Here is a 21,387-nt window from a genome sequence, read left to right on the forward strand (position 1 = left end):
TTGGCAGTGATTCCTCAGCATTTCCAACCATTTAACCATTCTCTGAACCCTCTCATTCCCTAATATCCAAACAGGTGACAACTAACAGCTGTAAATCAAGGCAACAACTAGCTTTTGCTTACAAACACATTTTCCTCAAGGGAAATTGCTTATTTATGGACTTAACATTATAGATTGTTTTACTACCTCTACTGAAATCAATTCTTACTACTTTTTACTCCACCACTAAAATGCCTTCCAACAGTAAGTCAAGTGAATTCAGAAACAATAGCTTTGCTACTTAACTCCTGCAGAGCTCATTGCCTGCTAAATGCCATCTGGTCTGGGGTTCTCAGTGCCCAAAAATAAACTGCAGCATCCATCTTTGCTGTTTAAAAATTGCTTCTATGGCAGTCACGTTTGCTACTGAAACAGGAAGAAGCCCTGGGGGCTATAAAGAACTCATCAACCTCCCAGGGAGGCAACAGCATTGCCAGGAGACTATTTCACTCCTCCACCATCTCCTCTACGGCCCTGGACCTTCCCAGGAGCTGCCTGCTCCACCATAGGACTCTGGGACAGAGCTGAGCTCCTTTCTAGCCTCCTAACTATTTGTGCTGCAAACCTGTATTACTTCCAGGTTTTCTCCAGGCAGCTTTCCACCAGGTGGCTAACCCTGAGGTATTTCTCACCAGTGTCACTAATACAGCCCTGGCCCCCCTCTCCTTCAGATGTTTCACCAACCCACCTGAACTGCAATCTGGCTGGCTCTCCTCTGGATACCCAGCACTGATCCCCTCAGAAGGATCTGTCTTGAGAAGAAATAACCTTAAAACTTCCCAATCATTTACTTGTATAGATCAAAGAGGAGAGATTCAGGGAGATCTTGAGCATATGGTCAAGATACCCCAAGAACGAGGATTATCAGGACTGGAAAAGCAGGAATCAGCAGGACGCTCGCTCTCAAATGCCACTCAGTGCTGGAGTTCAGGCCCCAACCAGGCATGCTCTGAGGGGAGGTGAAGTAGATGTGGCAGCTTAAGAGATGGCTTCTGCCAGAAGAGTGGGCAAAACACTGGCATACAGGAGGAGACAGCACGTTTCAGAGCTACTCAGAGATCATGCGTTATTTTAAACAATACAATGGCAGAGCAACAACAAAGAAATAAGGTCAATCACACACAAACTCACACAAAAGACCATTACAAGAAAGGCAAAGAGCATCCTCTCCTCTGCTGCACTTCATTCAGGATCCTATTTTGTTCCAAGCGCAGGAGGCCATGGAGGACCACCAGCATTTTGGACATCGAGAGTTTAAAGGGGAACCATGAGCCAGACTCAACTAGAAAGCAGCTTTCCTTCCCTCTACCAATACCAGAAGTTTGCTCTGTGAGGGAAAAATTCAAAGAAAGCACAGACCTACTGGCTCCTTCTATCTGCACACATAAGGATTTTGCATGCTTGGTGCTAGCGGAAATGTGTCCCCCAGCTCTGGACTTCACCAGCAGCTGCCTGGGAGCCAGAGTCACCTGCGTCCCTCCTCCATGATCTGGTTCCCTCCCACCTCTCTCAGCCTCCTGTATTTTTCTTAAACACACAAGCCAAGAGAACAGTCCTCCAAGCAAGGCAAAGCTTTATTAAAAATGACTTCTGATTAAAAAGGAGTTTTAAATCCTTTTGTAATGACCACCGGATTATCCACATCACGCTGTATTATGCAACTTGGGATAAAGCAGCACAAAGCAAGTGGCAAAAATGCTATCTCCAGCAGAGCCACAACTTTGTGGGCAGCTGTCAGTTCCAGCACTCACCTACAAGGCTCAGATGGGGCTGGGCACACTTGGTGCAGAGAAGCAAAATCATGTGCAAGATTGATATGATGCAGCAGCTGCAGAGCAGAGGCTGGTTTGCAACATGGCTTTCAACCAGAGATGCTGTTTCAGGGGAATACTGCCATTAAATACTTCAGGAAATGCAGGAAGAGTGACAGACCTCTGACCTGCATCCTGACCAAGGGTCTGCCATAAAACATGGCAACTTGTCATGCCATATTGGCCATGAACTAGAGGCCAGGCAAGAACCGCACTCAAGCTGCCCAACCTCCCTACAAGGGCCATGCTGCCAGTATCCACCCTGCCATCCTGGGTCAGGAGCAGCAGCCATGCTGCTCAGCCTCCCCTGGCTAAAGACACCCAGCCATGCTTGCAGGTGCCAGCTTTTAACAGGAAGCACATTTTTAGCACCTGCAAAGCACTATGCCAGAAATCCAAGTCCCAGATTCAGAACCAGCCTACTGCGCTTCCCGAACCAGCCCATCAAGCATCTCCTCTCATCATACCCTCTTCAGCCCAATGGTTTGGGTTTTTTGTTTGTTCAGGTTTTTTTACTCCCCCCCCCTCCCCGGCTATCAGATACGTCTGTGAATTACTAACTTGAGCATGGGCTTGCCTTGTTCGGCAACATTTTCTTAACATTGTGTTTAGCTTCACTGCAGGCACTTAAAATGTGTATGTACATAACTGCTAGGCTCTCTTCAGACATAGAAGAAAGACATGATTTATTTCAAAGAAGGACAAGAAACAAGTTAAAAATAACAGGCAGCTTCAAAAGCTTCATGGTAGCTTCCTGTTACAAAAGAAGACAGATAAAGGTACTTTTTTTTTTTTTCTGATCACAAAGAAAGGTTCCCAAACTTTTCTCTCATCCAAAAAAGTCTTTACTTTGGCTGAGCCTTTGAGGGACAAATACATTGCTTGGGAAGAGATGCACACAAGACTCAATTCTTGATCATTTATTTCAGCATCTCATCCTAGGAAGGCTCCAAGGTGACCACAGCAGCCACTTCCTGAGCTGAATTATTTGCCCATGCAAGCATCGGTTAACATCTTGACAAAAAGCCAGTAATGATCACCTCAGAGTCTGTAGCAAACCCTCTGGGCACATGCATGCTCGTCTGAGAAGTTACAAACTTCTCACTTACTAAAGCTGGCACGAAAATGTCACCAATGCCAGATCACAGGCTTCTCCTTCACCAGTATGAGCAAGACTCCCTGCCCAAAACCTCTGACAGTACAGGTTCAGGTACTCAGATCTGGCTGGACCTGTTAGCGAGGACAAAGCACACAGGAGCTTCACTCCCTACGTAGCCCTCCGGCACCATCACAGAGCTGGCAAAAGTAGCTGGAGATGACCAAAGTGCCAGAGCAAGCCTTGCATCACCTCCATTTTCACCCACTGAGCATTTCTGCACAACTGTCCACCAGAAGCTTAAAACAAACAAAAAAAAGAGAAATAAATTCTTGCTCAGATGTCTGGGATATTGCAGCCAGCAAGCAATGGCATCTCTTCCCAATGTCCCAGTTGTCTGTCTTCACTCCCATCTCAATGTGAAAGCAGGCGTGGGATGTTCGGAAACAAGTCAGAAGGCAGCTGAAGCAGAGCAGTCAGCTGTATCAAAATATGAGCTCAAAGCTCCACAGAGACAGCTTTAACAAAGAAGCTGACTTTAAAACAAACAAACAAAACAAAAAATCAAAACCAGCAAAAAAGTTTGAAAGCTTGAATTATATATTCCTAACACCAAGAGCTCAAAGTACTCCAGTGAGGCACAATTCCAGCACTTTCAAGCCTGGGATGGCTCAGTCCTGGTCCATAACAGGATACAGTGAAAGGAAGTCCGTGTATTAAGAGAGACCTGTGAAACCAGGGGCATGACTGGTTCCCACACAAACTCCCACTACGCATGTAGTTGCCTCCCTACTTTGGTGCCAGTGAAACACCATCTTTCCTACACTGTCCTCCTAGAATTTGGAGGATATGTGAGGATGTGTTAAAATCCATCACTACTGCCACTCACTACACATCCAAGTCGCTGAAAAATTTAACTGTGATCAGAGCAAAGGGCTTATTGCTACCTTGTTAAATAGAGCGCTGAGCCCCAGAGCAAAGTGGGGAGGGCCAGAGACCCTCTGCGGAGTAGACAGGGCTTGAGAGAGCTGAGCAGGACTGCCAGGGGGTCCCGACACAGCACTGGCAGAAGCTCAGCAGGAGCAGACTGCCCTCAGAGCCCGGAAGCTGCAGCATGGCTTGCCTTACTTCACAGAAACAAATGTCTTCTTTCGCACTGTAGCCATCACTTAGTGCCCAACCAAAATAGATTTAAGCTGTTCCGTAGCAAAAATAACAACGACCAAGAAGTGTTATGTCAGATCACAGGAGGGGGAAGCTCTTTTTTGATAGATTTCCTAAATTTAGCTGCTTTGATAAACCAGAGTCATTTGGACATGAGAATTTTCCATATCCAGTGCATGCATCGTTATCTGAAATACAAGCATCAAAATCTCCCTCAGACAAAGAAAGAGCCTGTTCAAAAGGAAGATTTAGAGAAACGCACAGGGAGCTGAAAACTCATCTGGTTACGCAACGCATGTAAGTAGGCCTAGTGCTTGCTGCTGACTCCCTGGTTTGGAAACCTGCCACCAAGCACATTCGACCCCATCCAGCAGTTCTGCCTGTAAAATACAGCCACACACAGCAAGGGGGTAAGAAGCACCATGCAGACCAGGAGGGGAAACACACACAAAATCCTCTGTCTCCTCCCCTCCTTGCAGCAGCACAGACTTATCAACAGGATAAGTCTGTGTCTCTCTCCCTGCCTGGGATGTGCCAGCAGCATGGAGAGAGGTCCATGTGCTTGTTTGTCTCTGGACACAGCGTGCTGGCTTCCTGAAGATACAGCACAGATGAGGCCTCCTCAGGAAAGCCAACCCATCCAAAGGACTACAGCACTGATCATCCCAGCTCTCAGTGCTTGCCCTTGGTCAGGCTGCCCAGCGATGTGGTGGTGCAAGATGGAGTGGCACAAAAGGGGTAATGGTGGGACAGACACTGGCTGGCTCAGAGCCCACATTAAGGCAATGGAGGCCAAGCCAGCAGCTGTACCATCAACCTACAGGTGCTCTTTAACACCAGTTTGGGCCTACAACAGCTCTCCATCATTGAGTGCAAGTTTGGCACCACACAGCTGTTGCTCAGTCTGGCACCAGTTTGTCTGGATTTACAATTCCCCATGCCCTTGGGCAACTCCCAGGTGAGTCTGCAATTTGCAAGAGGCCTTCCACGCCACGGATTTCCCAACATGTGCTGAGCAGCTCAGCTGCCTCCTTACCATCTCTTCTGCTCCAGCTCCTATGGGTCCCATCATGACTAAATCCCTCTGCTAAGGAAGGTCATCACTCCTGTGAGCCAATCCCCACTTCACATATAGAGAAGAGGATGAGGAGTTACAAAACGAAGGAGACATCTAATTTTTGTAGCTGCCCCAAATCCCCTAGACAAGGCCCCAGCTGCTCAGCACTTTTTGAGCAAAAAACAAATGAATTGGGCATAAATAGCTTGAAACATTCCCTATCACACATTGCAATAAATACAGCTGCATCTCACTATCTGTTGAGGACATAATTCTGAAAAATGCAATGGTTAGCAATTTGACAGACAGTTATGCTATTTTTCCCCATAATGTAGTAGAGAACATGTGTACAGACTAGCAAATTATACACAGTATAAATACAGAGGAAGGGTGGAAAGATACAAATGCAAATACCACGATGGTCAATATGAGATGACTGCTTTTCAGAATGGATCACTATACCCAGTCATTACCCCATTTTTGGGTCCTTCATTCTTGATTGATCTCGATTTATCTGAAAATTTTAATGAGAGCAATGAAAATGCAACTGTTCAGACACAGGCAATGGGAATACTTACAGTAAGAGAACTGATGTCAAGCAGCCAGTCTCAGACAGAGGTCCCTGCCTCTCCATCCTCCACACTGTACATTCTGTGCCTGTGCATTTCAGCTCTGCACGTTGCTAAGTCCTTGCTTTCTAACATTATCTGTTCAGAGACAAATTGCTTGCCCTCCATACCTGACTGCTTCATCTAAGAGGCCACAGTGAGTGAAGAAAGATTATCAAATGGTCAGTAACAGAGATCCACAACAGCAGCTAGAGATGCAGCTGGATGCTGCTGCTGCACCATGCAGCACTCACCGTCTGTGCTGCAGCAAAATTTTGCAGTTCTGCTGTGTCCACCATAACGTTTCAGAGGCCACACAGAGATGCATGCTTCTTCTGCTGTAGGAAGGTCACCCTCCACTTGCTGACCATGTAGCAAGGGGCCATACTAGCTGTAAGGATACTTGTTTTTTGGGGGTAGGTTTGGGACAAATCAGCCTCTCCAGCAGTACCCTGCTGCCAGCCTTTCACAGATGCAAAAGCACCAAATGCGTCACACATGTCTCTCAAAGTCAAGCAAGACCCAATCACTGTGTTCACCTTCAATATTTTTCCACTATGTTGTTTCACATGGCAGAAACAGCAGCTAGATACAGGGGAAGCAAATCAGGTCAAGCACCTCTGCCTCAAGCCAAACCCTTCAGATTTTGGTGCTGTGGAAACCATGACCAACTCATTTTTTAGGAAGCTCATCAACAACCCTACCCTGCTACAGGGCAGGATCTGTCCCCTATTGCATGCCACTGCTCACTCTATTATTGCTGGAGAGGAAAACACCTGCTAAAAAATGCAAAGAATGTGCTCCAAGAGGAATCCACCACACAGAAATAGGAGAGTTACTACATACAGATCATTCAAGAGACAAACCTTGAGCGAAGTATGCTGCGATCTTGCATTCTGTTAGGACAAAAACCTACAATATTAATTTTATCATCAATCACAGCATGAGGTCCACAAATCCCTGTCCTACCATTGTTGCACCTTTGTTTACTTCTTGTTACACCATAACAGGAAGACTCTGAAAACTCTACAGAATGTGATGGGTACCATGTGAAAGAGGGACCCCTCTCAGAACAGTCTAGGTAGTCTGGGTTCCCTCTCACAAAACACAAATAAAAATGCTTATCTAAAGCAGACACTTGTCAAGCATCACCCTAAAACCAGGTAAAAAGAAAGATATCCTGGTATCGCTTTCATGAAGGGCCTTACAAAGATCACTTAGTCAAGCTTGTGAAACCCTGCTAACAAAAGCCCAGCAGAAGTCTCCTGTCATCTCAACCTAGATCAACAACAGTACAGCTCCTTCCTGGAGTATTCAAGCATCACCTCCGAGTCACCATGTGGTAAAACCGGGCAGGTCTCAACAGGATTTGAGGTGCAGCTTTGTTTTGCTCTTAAAGTTACTTGCCTCCTCAGTTCAGTTTAGCCTGATCCTCACAAAGCGCTAAGTCTAACGGACTTCCCCACAGAAGTGCCTAGCTCACCTCAAAGCTCTCATCTGGTTCATGCAGAGCTTGCCATGCTGAACTGTCAATTCAAAACTAATGTTACCTTATAAAGTCTGTAGGTCCTAGGCCAGTTTGACACCTGTCCCCAGGTGTCCAACCTACAGCTAAAACCCATAAGTAGGTGTACTCAGTATGCCTTTGGGAGAAGCACAGAGCTCCTGAGAATGACCACTGGGAAAAAAACAAATCTGAAATTAAGGTTTTTGCTTTAAACCACGACCAACTCAAGCAGGCAAGCAGTCCAGCAATCACAGCTCACTCCAAACACAGCCTCCATCCACTGGCCACAGGGAAGTCACCCTAACCACGGAGCCTGCATCGGTCCTAAACCACACTGGCACTGACCATGTTGGCAACCTGGCCAGCACAATCAGGACCCAGCTTTAGCTAGGAAAATACCACAAGTACAATATGATTTCAGCCTCCAGCAGCCTGTGGGGGCAGAACTATAAGCCCTCAAAGATGGTCCAGCTGAACACCCCAAACGAAATTTCTCCCAAAGCCAACCAGCCAGTTGTTTCACAGGTCTTGAACCCCTCACACCAGTTCTTTCATCTGGGTCCCAATAAACAAACTGCTAGAGGACAAATCTCTTCTAGCTGCTCAGCTGAAACAAAGGCCGCATCCACACAGGTGGTCTTCTCATTACAGGCTGTAAACTGCATCCACTCAACAGATTTAAAAATTCCAAAGCCTCCTCATTTTCTGTATGAGACACAGCTCCTTCACACTGCGGACACCAGAATCCTATCAGCTCTCCTGCTGTAGACAAGGAGATCACCGCAGAGCAGACCAAGGAGGCAGGCTGGGGCTCCTACAACCCAGCTGCATTGCTTTCACAGACCCAGCTACGTTCTTAGCTAGCCAAAAGCACTGACACATTCTGTTTGCAGCAGCAGGAGTCTGGCTGTTATATTTGACACAGTACTTTAAGGACTCCCTCCCCAATTCTCGTCCCTACAAGGTGGTCCCTTAAAAATAGCACATCCTTAAACTGGCATCCCACAAGCTCACCTGAGAAGCAGTGACCTTATTTGGCACCAGCCAGCCTGCTTAACTCCCAGAGTTGCCCACATCTGTATAACAAGTGCAAGTGCCACAAGCAAGGAGAGGGAGATAAAAGGAAGTAACTGATCATCTTGTATTCACTCCCCAGACCACAGTTTTCTTTACTCATCTGCAGAGGTTCTCTACTCAGGACAGAAGGAAAAAAAAAAAGGTAAAAATTAAGTTTGATGACTTCCAAGAATTCAAACCCAACGCAGAACTTTTCATTAAATACATTTTCTCCCTTCTCCCCTGGCAAATTGTTTTCAAGAGCCAAACAACTAGCCTACACTATTATTAGCAAATCACTAATTGCAGAGCATGCTAGGCTACCACAGTTACCTGCTTAATACTGCAAATGCAACCAGACACCAGAGCATACAGGAGAATTACCTAACCGATACACTCATATTTTGCTTTTAAACTGATACTTGGGGGTTTTTTTAGAGCTTAATCCCCAAGTCAAGTAACATGTTCACAACATCACCAAAGGCAACAGAGATTGTTGGTGATTTCCCACAGTCCTTTCCTGAGATGCAAGAGTAGGACCTTGCAATGTATCTGCATGAGGATCATGCACATGATATGTCTCAACCAAACTTAGACAGGAAAATTTTTCACACTTAAGTTTTCAGAAAGAAGCACTACACCACCAGCAGTGTGTGCACACAGCAGGAAGCAAAGCATGTTTCATGACACCCTTGTCCACAGTGTGCTGAAGCAGAGCACAAATCAGTCCTCATGTAATCAACTGGCCTTGGAGAGGGGAAAACCTACACTAACATTTTATCTCACCCCCACAGTCAGTAGCTTTTAAATAGTTCTCATGCAAGGAACCGAAGAATCATTTGGTACTCAGCATCTCTTCTATAGGTCATTTCCTGCAAAGACAAATTTCAGCAACTGTAAAAATAAAAAACAAGCAAACAAAAAAGTAATGCATTAAAGGCCAAGAACTCTGCTTTGCTTCACTAACCAAACCAAAAAGATCCACTCGACCAAATCTAGTGTTTCCCTGGTTCAGTGATGACAGCTCGAAGTCCAGAGGTCCAAAGCCCAGAGACAACTCCCATGGGAAATAGGGCACAGCAAGACAAGCTGTTGAGGAACAAACCAGAAGAGTTTTCCTCTACCAAGCTGACATACCAGGAAACCTTTCCTTTAGCAGAACTGCATGGGAACTTTTTGCATAACAAAGAGGATTCCTTCAAACGGTGTTAAATATGCACATTGTCATTCTAATTTTAAGTAATTTTAGCAAGTTCCATATTAGGAGTCTTAAAAAAAAGCCCCCAAACACACACACAGCAATGCACACAATACAAGGTAACTAGACGCTGCAGGCAGCAAGGAAGCTTTAAGAAGCCAATTCAAAGCCTCAGCCTCTCTTCTGACATTCACAGCTGAGTTTGTTCCTCCTGTTCCTGTGTCATCCCAAGCCAGACCGCCAGGCATGAGCCCAGCTCTGCACTGGCTACTCCAGTTCTCCCCAAGGACTGGCTCCCACCAGGCACAGCCCCACAGCAGCCATCCACGCCACACACCACACTCTTCCTCTGGCAATTTCTCTGCATTGTCCAAGATCATGAAACGTTTGTTGTCTCTTGCCCAAATGTCCTGTTTAAATTAGAGGATGCCCTACCACAGCCACCAAGCAAGAGGACCTCAAATGCTCACCATGCAACACACAACTTAGCACGAAGGAAATCTCTAAAAATCCTTGGTGGTAAATAGATTGTGTTTCTACACCATTGCATACAGCAAGTCACACCACTCAAGGCTGTCACTTCAGCAGCACAGAAATCACCTGTTGGTAAGCTAAATAATCAGTGCTAGGGCTTCAAGTTAAGCAAGTGATCTGTTCGCCTCCTGAATCACAGGGCCTCATTCAGCTTTCTCCTGCCCCAAAGTCATCCACGTCCACTGCTCCCACCGTGCTCAAGTCTTGCCTTACTGTCTTGGATTACGCCACAGTACTCCGCTGAAGCCACAACCTTCAGAAGAGCATGACAACAGCCCCAAAACAGCTGCAGCATCTACTTTGAAAGTCAGGCAAAAAAGACTCCACCCTCAAATGGTGAAAATAAAAGGCTGCCAAATGCTAGCATCAGGTTCTATGACAAGCAGGTGTTGCTCTACTGCAATTGTCCATAAAAAAAAACCAAACAACAACCACCACTTACAATTTAATTACAAAGAACAATTAGAATCCTGACATCAGCCTTTCATTGAGAGGCAGCTCAGGTTTTGGAGCAACTTCTGAGCCCTTCTGACAAAACCAGTCCCGCCTGCTCCCTCCTTAGCTTGCACAGGACTCAACAGCGTGACACATCATGGGATCTTCCACCTCTACATCTCCTGACTCCATCCCAGCCACCAAGGGAGTTCATGCTTGCTTTTGACTCCCACACAGGGATGGTGAGGATGGTTCACTTCGAAACTTGAATAAGGTGGCCTAGCATTAGCCCTGCTCTAGCCATGACACAGAGTCTCACAGGGGAACTACGGTACGATACCTCCATCTGTATCCCAAAGGTAACTGGCATGTAATCCTTGCCTCTGCTCACCTTTGATGTGGGAGACAGGCAGAGTAGAGGCTCATGATTTCCTTCCTGTTCTGAAACCTTAGGAAGAAGGCAGCAAGGCAGGCAGATGTTTACCTCCTCTCCACAGACTTCTTGCCAGTCCTCCAGTATCTCTCAAAGCTCTCCGATAGCTTTGCAGCATCCTTTTGGAGAGGGGCTGCTAGGCTCACACACAGTATCTTTGCCCGTGGCTTTCTGCCTGTTGCCAGATTTTTAACCTGTGAAAATCCAGATCATCTTGTCTTGCTTGTGACAGCATCTTGCCCGTTTTCCACAATGGACAAAGCCCCTGGCTTTCTTACGTCTGTGTTCATAGAGATAGCTTCACAGGCAGGAATAAAGGAAAACCATTGGTCAAACACAATCCCTCCCACACCAAAAGGATCACACATCGGACATCAGGACACCTTGTGCAGACCATAGCCTGGAAGAGCCTGGGGTGGCCCAGACCCAGCCGAGTGCAGGGGAAGAGGAGACAGCAGCAGAGCAGACACCAGGTGCACATGCAGGTAAGCTTGGAAAATCCAGTCATATTTGTTCAAACAAAGCACGCGTGTCTACTATTAGACAGATGTCAAACCACCTCCACCCCCCTAACCCCAAGTCACTTAATATCTTATGGGACCTGAACAACCTAAAAGCTCTTCAGTGCGGGGGCTAAAAGAACATCACATACAAAAATCACAGCATTTCACAATGCCCGAGACAACCCAATTGAGGTCTCATCATCTTGGGAGTGGTGAACTACTCTTGTTGGTTACTCCAAGCAGGGATATGCCTTCCTTAACCTGGCAGGGATACTTTTATTTATATATAGTGCAAATGTAAAAAAAAAAAAATTCAATGCACCACTTACAGCTGAGAAGACTGCAGCCTCAAAGCACACAGATTCCAGCTCAGATACCAATTCAGTTACTATTTCACCCAGCTACAAAACTGCTTCAAACTAAAACTTCCTTGAAAAGACCCTATCAAGGCATTTTTATACCACTTTTATGCACTGTCTGTTTGCAATAAACCCTCAGAAGACTGAATCCAGAATCTCAGTTTTTATTAACTATGCACACTAGCTTGTTCTTAGAGAATTTCTGTGTGTATTATCAATGGAAGTTAGAGAGTATGAACGTCCAGGACCAAGAGAGAAGGGAAGGAGAGGAAAACCAAGGATTAATCTTCAATTCATGAACAACCAAGATGCCTCTTTGAAGGGGATTCCAAGGAAAATTTTGGATGACCAAAGAATGCACCATTGGTTTCACGAATGACGACACAAATTGCACAACCACACACAGCCAGACTGCACTTCCATTTTTGAGCACAAATTTGGCAGCGGCTCCACAGAAATAGTTCCCTTATTAAGGTCAACAGTCTGCAAAGCAGTTCGTCAGTGCAGTCCTAAAAAGACCACAGCCCTATTTAAGAATTAGCAGTGTTGTAACTGCCAGGGATTTCCACTGGAAGAGCCTGGAAAGAAGCATCTCCCTCATTACATATTTTTGTAACATTAGACCCATCTCTTTCCTACACCCTGTTAAAAATGACACTGGCCACGATTCACTTGCACAACAGCAAGCTTGACAGGATGACTTTAAACATTCACGCCTCCTGATCAACAAAATCAGGAGGAAAAAAAAAAGTCTTCAACTTCACGATTGCCATTTAGAGGCTCCTAAACAGTCTTTTATTCATAGAGCAGATACACAGCAAAGAATATTTCAGATTAAAAGCAGATATACAGGCCTCCCCAAGCCAAATGATGGTTCACGTTTTTCATACAATCCAGGTCATAGCTGGGTTAGGAAGACAAGCAGGTTTCTCTATCAATTGCAGCCTTTAATCATTCTTCAGCACTTCCACAGATCAGCCCTGCCTTTGAAACACATTTGTCTTCTCAACATGCTCTTCGCCCAGCTGGACTCACATAGTATTTGTGTTAAGCTAGTTACTCATTGCCCCAAGGCAGGGCCACCTGGGATGCTAAGTCCTCTGCCCCTGGCAGCAAGGCCTGGCTTCTCCCCTGGAGAGCTTCCGAAACCCTGCAACCTCCTTTCCACAGGCAGCATCACCCAGGTGGTGTTCAGAGGCCTGGCTTGCCAGCCCCTGCTCCTCCCATGCCCAACGATGCACTGCTTACCTGCATCTCCCCTTCCCAGCACACCCACCCTGGCTCCCAGGTGAAAGGATTACCTTCCTACCTCTAAGGAAACAGATTTTGGCACAGCCAAATCCAAAGGAAAAGGCACTTCAATTTCAATGCCCCCCTTATGCTTCCAGACCTGCTCTGTCACCAGTCAGCAAAGATGCCAATCGTCTGCAGACAGCCTGGCTCCTCTTCACATTTCACTTTTAAAGCATCATCTACTCACCAGGGAAAAAAAAAAGATAAGCCACAAAACATTCACAAAAAAAAAGAGAAAACAGTAAAAAGAAGATATGTGACTGCAGGTCTGAATTATTCACAAGCTAAACCTTCAATAGCCACCCATCACAGCTGCACATACAGTTTGCCAGCTTGGCTGATTTTGGTGGGGTTTTTTTTTTTGTTGGTTGGTTTTGGTTTGGGGTTTTTTTTGAGTTTTCTGTTTGTTTTTTTTTTTTTAGGGGTTCTGTATTTTTTTAGTCTTTGGGGTTTTTTTGGAAAGCAGATCACATTGCTCCAAGCACCATGTCGGCAGCAAGACCCAGCATGCAGATACCACTCAGCAACTCACACAGCATGGGTTCACCCCCCCCCAGTCCAGTGGCTCTTACATAAGCTAGCACAGTTAAAGGGAGATGCAATCGACGGAGCCAGGACACAGGCCAAGGAGAAACAGCATCTCCTTATTTTCCAGAGCCAGAGAAAAAAAAAAAAACAACAACCAAAACAAGCCTCCCAAACACACCTTATTATTCACATTTGTCTGTGAACTAATTCAGCACTACTGCTTGCTTTAACCCAAATCATACTCCAGTTCCCTCACAATTTCAGGCTGCCAGTAAATAAATAATACTCCGACATACTTCCAACATGGGGGGTGCGTGTGTAAGAAAACCACATTTCTAGAGTGCAGCTTACAGTTCAGAGTACATTTTGATTTCACACAGATTTACACACCAAAGCACCTTTCTCATGGCCCCCACAAGCCCCAGAACAAACCCAGCGGAGGAGGGAGGACACCAGTTAGGAGGCCATACCTGCATACATACAAAGTAAAACAGATGCTGCTGAAAAACACCACTGATGAAAACCATGAGGTTTAGAGGCAACAGCTTTTAAAAGCACCACAACTAGTCATATTCCAGACGAGAGAGATTGTGGGTTTTTTGTTAGGTGAAGGGAGAGGGAGGAAAGAAAATAATTGCTCTCAGGAATAGCTCCAAAACGCACAGTCTGGGAATCACTTCTAGGTGAGACACTTAAACAAAGAAGATGGAGTATCCCTCTCTCTTCAGGGAGGGATTTTTCCTGCTAGAGACAGGGCTCCCATACGAGAAAGCGCTTTCTATACGGGGCTATGGAGACCAACACACCCATTGTCTACCAGCAGGAGCTTTCCTGCATTCAGGGAGGCTGCAGCACAGGCTAGGTTTTGGGGGTGGAGGGTGAACAGTGGGGAGGACAGGACACCTGCAGTCTTTCAGGCATCTCTATCTGCGTTTACAAATAGTCCCAAGGAAGGGGGAGATGCAGGGTAAAGGGAATTAGGAAAAAAATGCAGTGCCATTCAAAGGAATCAAAACAAGGACAGGTCAGGGCCTTTTCAACAATGGCACCACCAATGCTCGGGGCCAAAACCCAAAAAGCAGAGAGAAAAGGCAGGGACAAAGGGGGATGGCACACCCCCCTCATCTCAGAATAAGGTTATTTTAAGCCTGTCTCCTTGGAGCTACCCTAATATTTTCTCTCATGACTCAAGTCACCAGGGAAGGGAGTTAGAACAGAGGAGAAGGGGAAAAAAAAAAAAAAAAAAGAGAGACAGAGCTAAGACTAACGCTGTAAAACTCCTGTCTAAGAAGGGGCAAAACTCCAGAAGAGATGAAAGGCAAGCTGGTCTGTGCCTTACCTGGAAAAGTGTGTGGGTTGGGTGACCCTCTTTTAAGGCACTTTGAACAGAGGACGTGCACAGTGTAGTACAGGCCCGGCCATTCCTGGAGCAGAACATTCAGTTCTTCCACTAAAGGGGTAATAGCTTGCCAAGCTGTCCAGATATTTGGTAGGGACGCATGACTAGCGATAGACAAAGTATCTGGCTGCAGAGCTCCCCTGGCAGGCCGGTAACTCACCACCACGGGCACCTTTCCCCGGTAGGCATAGATCTGGTATTTGCCATCTGACCGCTGAACCACATGGCTGTTAATCTGGACGCTGTAGCGTGCAAACAAGCCGGGTGGGAAAATGAATGGAAAGCTATATTCAATCTGCAGCTGCTCGACCACAAAGGACTGTCCACTCAGATTGGTGCCGTTGATCCATGCCTCCGCGTGGGGCACCTCATTTTTCACGTAGCAGGGGAACTTGTACCAAGCGGCTGCCCCATTTAGGGGTTTGCATTTGGGTTTGTTGACACAGTAACAGAGCCCCATCTTCTCCAACAGCTCCAAGATGAGCTGCAGATCCTCCCGGCTCTGGATGTGGGGCTTAAGAAGAAGACGGATAACGTGGGCAGGGAGGAGGCCGTGCAGCAAGAAGCCCTCCACGTAATGATGGAGCTGAGTGGCCCTCAGTTCGTCAATGTGGGTGTCGCTGAGCAGTTTCTGGAGCAGCACAGTGGCATCCCGCTGGCAGAAGACGTTGAGGATGTCAATGAGCCGCGGCAGGTTGTGGAACACATACTCCCGCAAGGTGAGGTGCTCCTCAAAGTAGAGCAGCTTCCCACTCTCGTGCAGGTAGGACAGGGCACTCTGGAGCCGATCCTCCGTCAGGCCTGCCTGCAAGCCCAACCGGGCAGAGTCCCACCAGCTAAGCCACAGCTGCTGAGCTTGTGGCTGGAAGTGTAGCTCCTCCAGCACTTGCCAGGATTTGGGCAACACCCGGTGCAGGTTCGGGAAGATATCCCGGTGCTCAGCTACTGAGAGGAGCTTGTCCCGCAGGCGACGCACTTGGCAACGGTCCCGGCAGCTGAAAGGCAGCACTGGAGAGAGGATCTGTGGGCGGTGGTTGAGAAGGTACTGAAACTGGGCTTTCTTTCGCCGCAAGTTCTTGTCCGAGACCCCATAAAAGGCAGTGTGCGGGCTGGAGCAGCGCAGGTCAAAGTCCTGTCCCAGAGCTTCATCCACCTGCTGGACCAAACTCTGGAGTCCCTCAGCATCCCTCTTCTCCTGCTGAGCAATCTGGTGATGGATGTCCAGGCACTTCTCTTCCAACTCCCGCTCCGCACAGAGATCAGCATGGGTTCCCACCATGCACACCACGGCATGGGGCACCTTGGAACCAAGCCAGTGCAAGAAATAGCCCACAGAGGCGTAGAAGTGCTGAGGGACGTAGGCACTCAAATTCACCACCAGCACATACAGGGCTCCAGGAGAGAGGAAGAAAGACTGGATCACATCATAGCTCGGGTCCCCAGCCAGCTCATACACAATGAATGTCAGGCCCCTCTCTGCATCCGCTGTCCAGTCCATCACCTCAATGCCCTTGCTGCCTCCCGACAGTCCCAGTCCTGATGGTGCTTGGGGAGCATTCGGTGGCAGTGGCGGTACAGGGCACGGTGTTTCCCCTTTCACTCGATTAGAGGGCATGTGAGAAGGGATGTCCTGCCCCTCAATGGGGAGATGTTCCAGATGCTGCATGGCAGGTACCCATGCTGAGGAACTGTCCTGAGGCTCCGGGAAGGGGCAACACCCAACAGGCACTCTCCCACTGTCCTGCTGCTGCCCAGGGCACCCTCTGGGCTGGGTACTCCCTGCCTCCAGACCTCCCACATCCTTCCTCTGCCCATCCTCCTCCATGAGGCATCGTCTCAGCAGGGTCTTTCCTGCATCCTTTAGGCCCATGAGGACCAGCTTGAGGCGGGGTTTGAGGGCAGGCTGGGAGTGGGCCAGCTCCTGCTGGTAGGCAGCAATGTAGGGGATGCCTTTCATGCACACCTCATAGGGGGGCTGGATGAGGGGGTTGTCTTTGATCTTCCACAGGGTGACTCGGGAAAGCTGCCCGAAGCCCTCGGGCAGGATGGCAATCTGGTTGCCTTGCAGGACCAGCTCCTCCAGGCTGTGGAGGAGCACGATGGAGTCAGGCAGGTAGCGGATGCGGTTGTTGTCTAGCCAGAGGGTGCGGAGCTGGCGGAGCTGACAGAGGCGAGGGGGCAGCAGGGTGAGCTGGTTGCGGCTCAGGTAGAGCTCCTCTAGACTGGGCAGCGCCAAGATGGCAGCCGGAAACTCCCCCAGCAGATTGGAGGAGAGGTTCAGCATCTTGAGCCGCTGCAGGCTGCCGAAGCCGGCGGGCAGGGCCTGCAGCCGGTTGCCGTCCAGCATGAGGCTCTCGAGGGCGCTCAGCTGGCAGAGGCCCTCAGGCAGGGCCGCCAGCCCGGTGCCGCTCAGCCAGAGGATCTTGAGACGGTGGAGGGCAGCGATGCCCTCGGGCAGGGCCCCGAGGTGGCGGTTGCCAGAGCAGTCGAGCTCCTCCAGGGCGGCCAGCTCCAGCAGCGGGGCGGGGAAGGAGGGCAGCAGGTTGTGGTCGACGTCGAGGGCGCGGAGGTGCCGCAGGCGGCCCAGGCCCTCGGGCAGGCGGCGCAGGCGGTTGAAGCTGAGGTCGAGCTCTTCCAGGCGGCCCAGCTCGGCGAGGCGCGGGGACAGGCCTGGGCCCTCAGCGCCCAGCTCGTTGTGGCTGAGACTGAGCTTGCGCAGGCCCCGCAGCCCCGCCAGCGCCCCGCCGTCCCCCAGGCCCCGCAGCCGGTTGTGGCTGAGGTCGAGCTCGGCCAGGCGGCCCAGGTGGCGCAGGGCGGCGGCGGGCAGGCGGCCCAGCCGGTTGCGCCGCAGGCTGAGCACCCGCAGCCCGCTCAGGGCGGCGCCCACCTCCTCGGGCAGCTCCTCCAGCCCCCGCCCGCTCAGGTTCAGCGCCTCCAGCTCACCCAGGGCCGTCGCCGCCGCCGGGGGAGGGCGGCGAGGCGCGGCGGCGGCAGGGGGCGGCGGCGGCCCCCCCGGCGGCCCCGCGTCCGGCTCCGGCTCGGGCTCGGGCTCGCCGGGGCCGCCCCGCAGCTTCCGTGCGCGCAGGGCGGCGTCGCGCCACAGCCGCACCGCCTTCGGGGGCTCCGTCTGCGCCATGGCCGGGGGAGCGGGCCCCCGCCCCGCCCGACCCTACCTGCCGCCGCTGCTGCTCGCCATGGGCGCGGCCGCGCTGCGCATCGCCGCCGCCGCCACCACCGCCACGGCGGGCTCGGGGCTCCCCGCGGCTCCGCGCCGGCACTGCCAGCCGCGCCGCACCGCACCGCCCCGCGCACGTAGCCGCCACCGCCCCGCCGGGGGCGGGACGCGGGCACGGCCCGCCCCGCCAGCGCCGCGCCGCCCGTGGGGGCAGCCGGCCCTGCCGCCGGCACCGGGACGCCCCGCCCGCCCGGCCGGCCGGCCTGGAAACCCCCGCCCGCCGGGCACCGGCCGCTCCTCCCGGGGAGGAAGGAAGGGTCCCTGCCTCCGGCCTGAGCCGGCGGCGCCTGTTCCTTGCACCCGGGAGAGCGGCCCCTCGGGTGCCCCCGGTGGGGTGAGCCGAGCCCGCCGGGCGCGGTGGGGCGGTGCCGGCGGTTCCCTGCGCCCGCGCTGTGTGGCGGCAGCCGCCGCCGCGGGGTCTCGCCTGCCCCTGGGATGGCGGCGAGGTCTGTGAGGCGCTCGGCTCAGAGGGCACAGCTCGCCCCGTGGGGTAACAGCACAAGTGCTTGTGTTGCCGATCTCCGCGTCATTCCTGCACCAGGCAAAGGCTGGTTTTTCATCCAGCCCTGCAAGTAAACCGCGATTAACCTTCCTCCCCATTAGTAAGTGTGTTTCCGTCTTGGAGGGTGCGAAAGCCCGTGACACCTCTGCTTAGTCAGAGCAACTCTGCCACCTTCCTGCCGCGCTTTGTTTCCTTTGCTGCAGACATCTGGCCAGATCCTAAACACTGCCTTCTTCAGGATCCTCGGCCAAGCTTTGCTCCTAGGGCTCAGAGAAATATGCCTGGAAATTTCCACCGCTGCTACAGGGGGGGAGCGGAGCCGTTTTCCAGCGGGGCCGCTCGGCAGGCTGACGGGGGCTGTGGACACCCGGATCTCCCAAGCTGCATGACCTTACCCCTTACAAGTGCCAGTGATGCACTGTGGCCAAAGGTTTGGAGGTTTTAAAACGTCACTGTCTTTGTAAAGCACTGCATACTCCAACATGCTTTGGGGGCCTGAGAACAGTCACTTCCTCCCACCTCCTCATGTTGTAACTGCTACCATTAAAGCGTGCTGTAAGCTATTACTTTGGAGCCACAAAGAGAAAATAATTTGAAATGAAAAGTGGGCCACAGGGCAACCAGTTTCAAAGCTTTTATTTTCTTCTTCATTGTGGAGAGCCCTCACAAGAGCGACGCCTTCTCTTTCGGATGGCCCTGCGCATCTAACCACACTCCTGCTTGGAGAGAACTGAGCCGGTGGCAGAGCTATAGTCATTGCACCAAACTGCTAAATTTACTAATTACTAAAACTACAGATTTCAAAGGCTCAGGTTCAGTTCCCGTCTTTCCCATCAGTAATGGACAGGCAGGGGCAAAATCATCTTTTCAGGTCCTCTGAGTACTAACAAAGCTTCACCAGGTTTCTGCCAAATGCCTTTCTGAGCATGAGGTTACCCCTGGACAGAGAAAAAATTGCAGTGTTGACTGGTAAAGCCAAACAAAGGATGCAGAGGAGAGGCAGGAAAGCCCGCAGGCCTGGGAGAAAGCATGGCTGTGTGAAGGTAAGACCCAGCTCCAAGCAGGGTCCAGGTGCTGCCCAAAGCCAGCAGAGGCAGTCCTGGGGTCTGGCCCCATGGTTTGGCTCCAGGGCCACCACTCAGGCTCGGAGGTTGGGGGGGATGGACGGGGGGACACACGACGACGACGACAACGACGCGATGACACGAGACACAGAAATGCAGTGATACTCATGATCTGGCAGGCTCTGCTGACAAGGGACTAAACCTGGGGATAAAACTCTTCCCATCCTTTCTGCTTGACTGGCATCAGATCCTGACCATGGGAAACAGAAATACTTCATGGCCTCTTGCTAAATTGTGCCCATCTAGAGCAGTTTCCAGGCTTGCCCTCATTTATTTTCAGAGCATCCCTGCATTGAGTCTGTACATGTTTTATTTGGGCTAACCCAGTTTTTGTGTCTTTGCTTTTCCTGAAGATCGCTGGGGAAGTAGACCTTCTCTGCCTGATGAAAGGAGCACTCTCCTTCCCCACTTCAGAAGTAGCACATTCAATTCCTCCTGGGAAAAGAGTAATTCTCCCACTCTCTTGCCCAATTGCCTGTGATACCAGGTCGATGATTTTATTTCCAACTCCCTACATGCAAAGCCACTCAGCCTGTCACTATCAAAATCACGTTTTTAAAGCAAGATGACGTTTCTAGAAATAAAAGATCTCTCCAGGGAAAATTGACTCTGGCATCAAATTTGCAGCTAATTTTCTTCCTCCCTGTGCCTTGAACAGATAAAGACAGAGAAAGCAGCATTGTTGTTGGGGGCTACCCACACCATGACACCCATGGGCACTGCAGATCCTCCCTGAAGCCAGGGCTGGCTCCCAGTTGTGCTGTGATCTGCAGCAAGTGTAACCTGAAAGGCTGCCACTCTGCACTATCCTCTCGCTTCCCATGGGAAAACTGGACCAACCCCTCCACTGGGGATGCTTCAAGCAGCTGCTTGACTCAGCCAGCTGAAAAATACCAGGGAGAGAAGCACTTATCTCTGTTTGCCTGCTACTAGAGGTCATGGCCTATATTAAACACATCTTTCTGACAGCATGCAGGGACAGCTGGGAAGGAGCTGGCCTAAACAGGGGAGGATTTGACTGTCAAAACCCCTATCACAAAATATACAAAACAGCAGGAGCCGAATGTCTCCCCAAGGTAACGAAGAGGGGGAGAAAAGTAATGCAGCTCTAGTCAAACTTTGTTGAGCTCCTGTAGGTGGTGCATGAAGCTAAGCCAGAAAAAAAAATGATGAACAGCATGCCAGCACAAAGATGTCCCCAGTGCTGCTCGGAGGTTGTCCAAGGAGGAAAGCTCTGGTGCTTTCCCATGAACCTTACATTTTATCCTACTATACCTGCACGGGTGTGCAAATCTGTAACTTCAAACTGCCAGGGATGGTGTCTTTTGGCTTCTTCAACACATTTACCACAGTTAAAGCTGCTAGTTATGAGTGAGATACTTTCTGAGGAAAGGGAAGATTCAATTTCACAGAAAATGTAGCTTTTGCTACAAACCTAGACGATCCCTTGTTTTCCCATCTGCTTAGGCAGGCAGAGGAGACATGCTTCTCCAAACAGGACTTCCT

The 21,387-nt window shown here is 50.0% G+C and overlaps 1 protein-coding gene across 2 annotated transcripts in view; it reads right to left on the minus strand.

The window, feature by feature from the left end:
* MFHAS1 (multifunctional ROCO family signaling regulator 1) overlaps positions 1 to 18,302 on the minus strand; it is a 35,339-nt gene extending 17,037 nt beyond the window's left edge. For both annotated transcript variants that reach the window (XR_012628740.1, XM_074866695.1), the window contains exon 1: positions 14,961 to 18,302. Coding sequence is in view for 1 of the 2 variants with exons in the window: in XM_074866695.1 (XP_074722796.1) it covers positions 14,961 to 18,156 (3,196 nt within the window). In the remaining variant the exon portion in view is untranslated. The remainder of the gene's footprint in view (positions 1 to 14,960) is intronic.
* Positions 18,303 to 21,387: the final 3,085 nt, after the last annotated feature.

Source organism: Strix uralensis, chromosome 4 (genome assembly GCF_047716275.1).
Source record: "Strix uralensis isolate ZFMK-TIS-50842 chromosome 4, bStrUra1, whole genome shotgun sequence".
Classification (NCBI taxonomy): Eukaryota; Metazoa; Chordata; class Aves; order Strigiformes; family Strigidae; genus Strix; species Strix uralensis.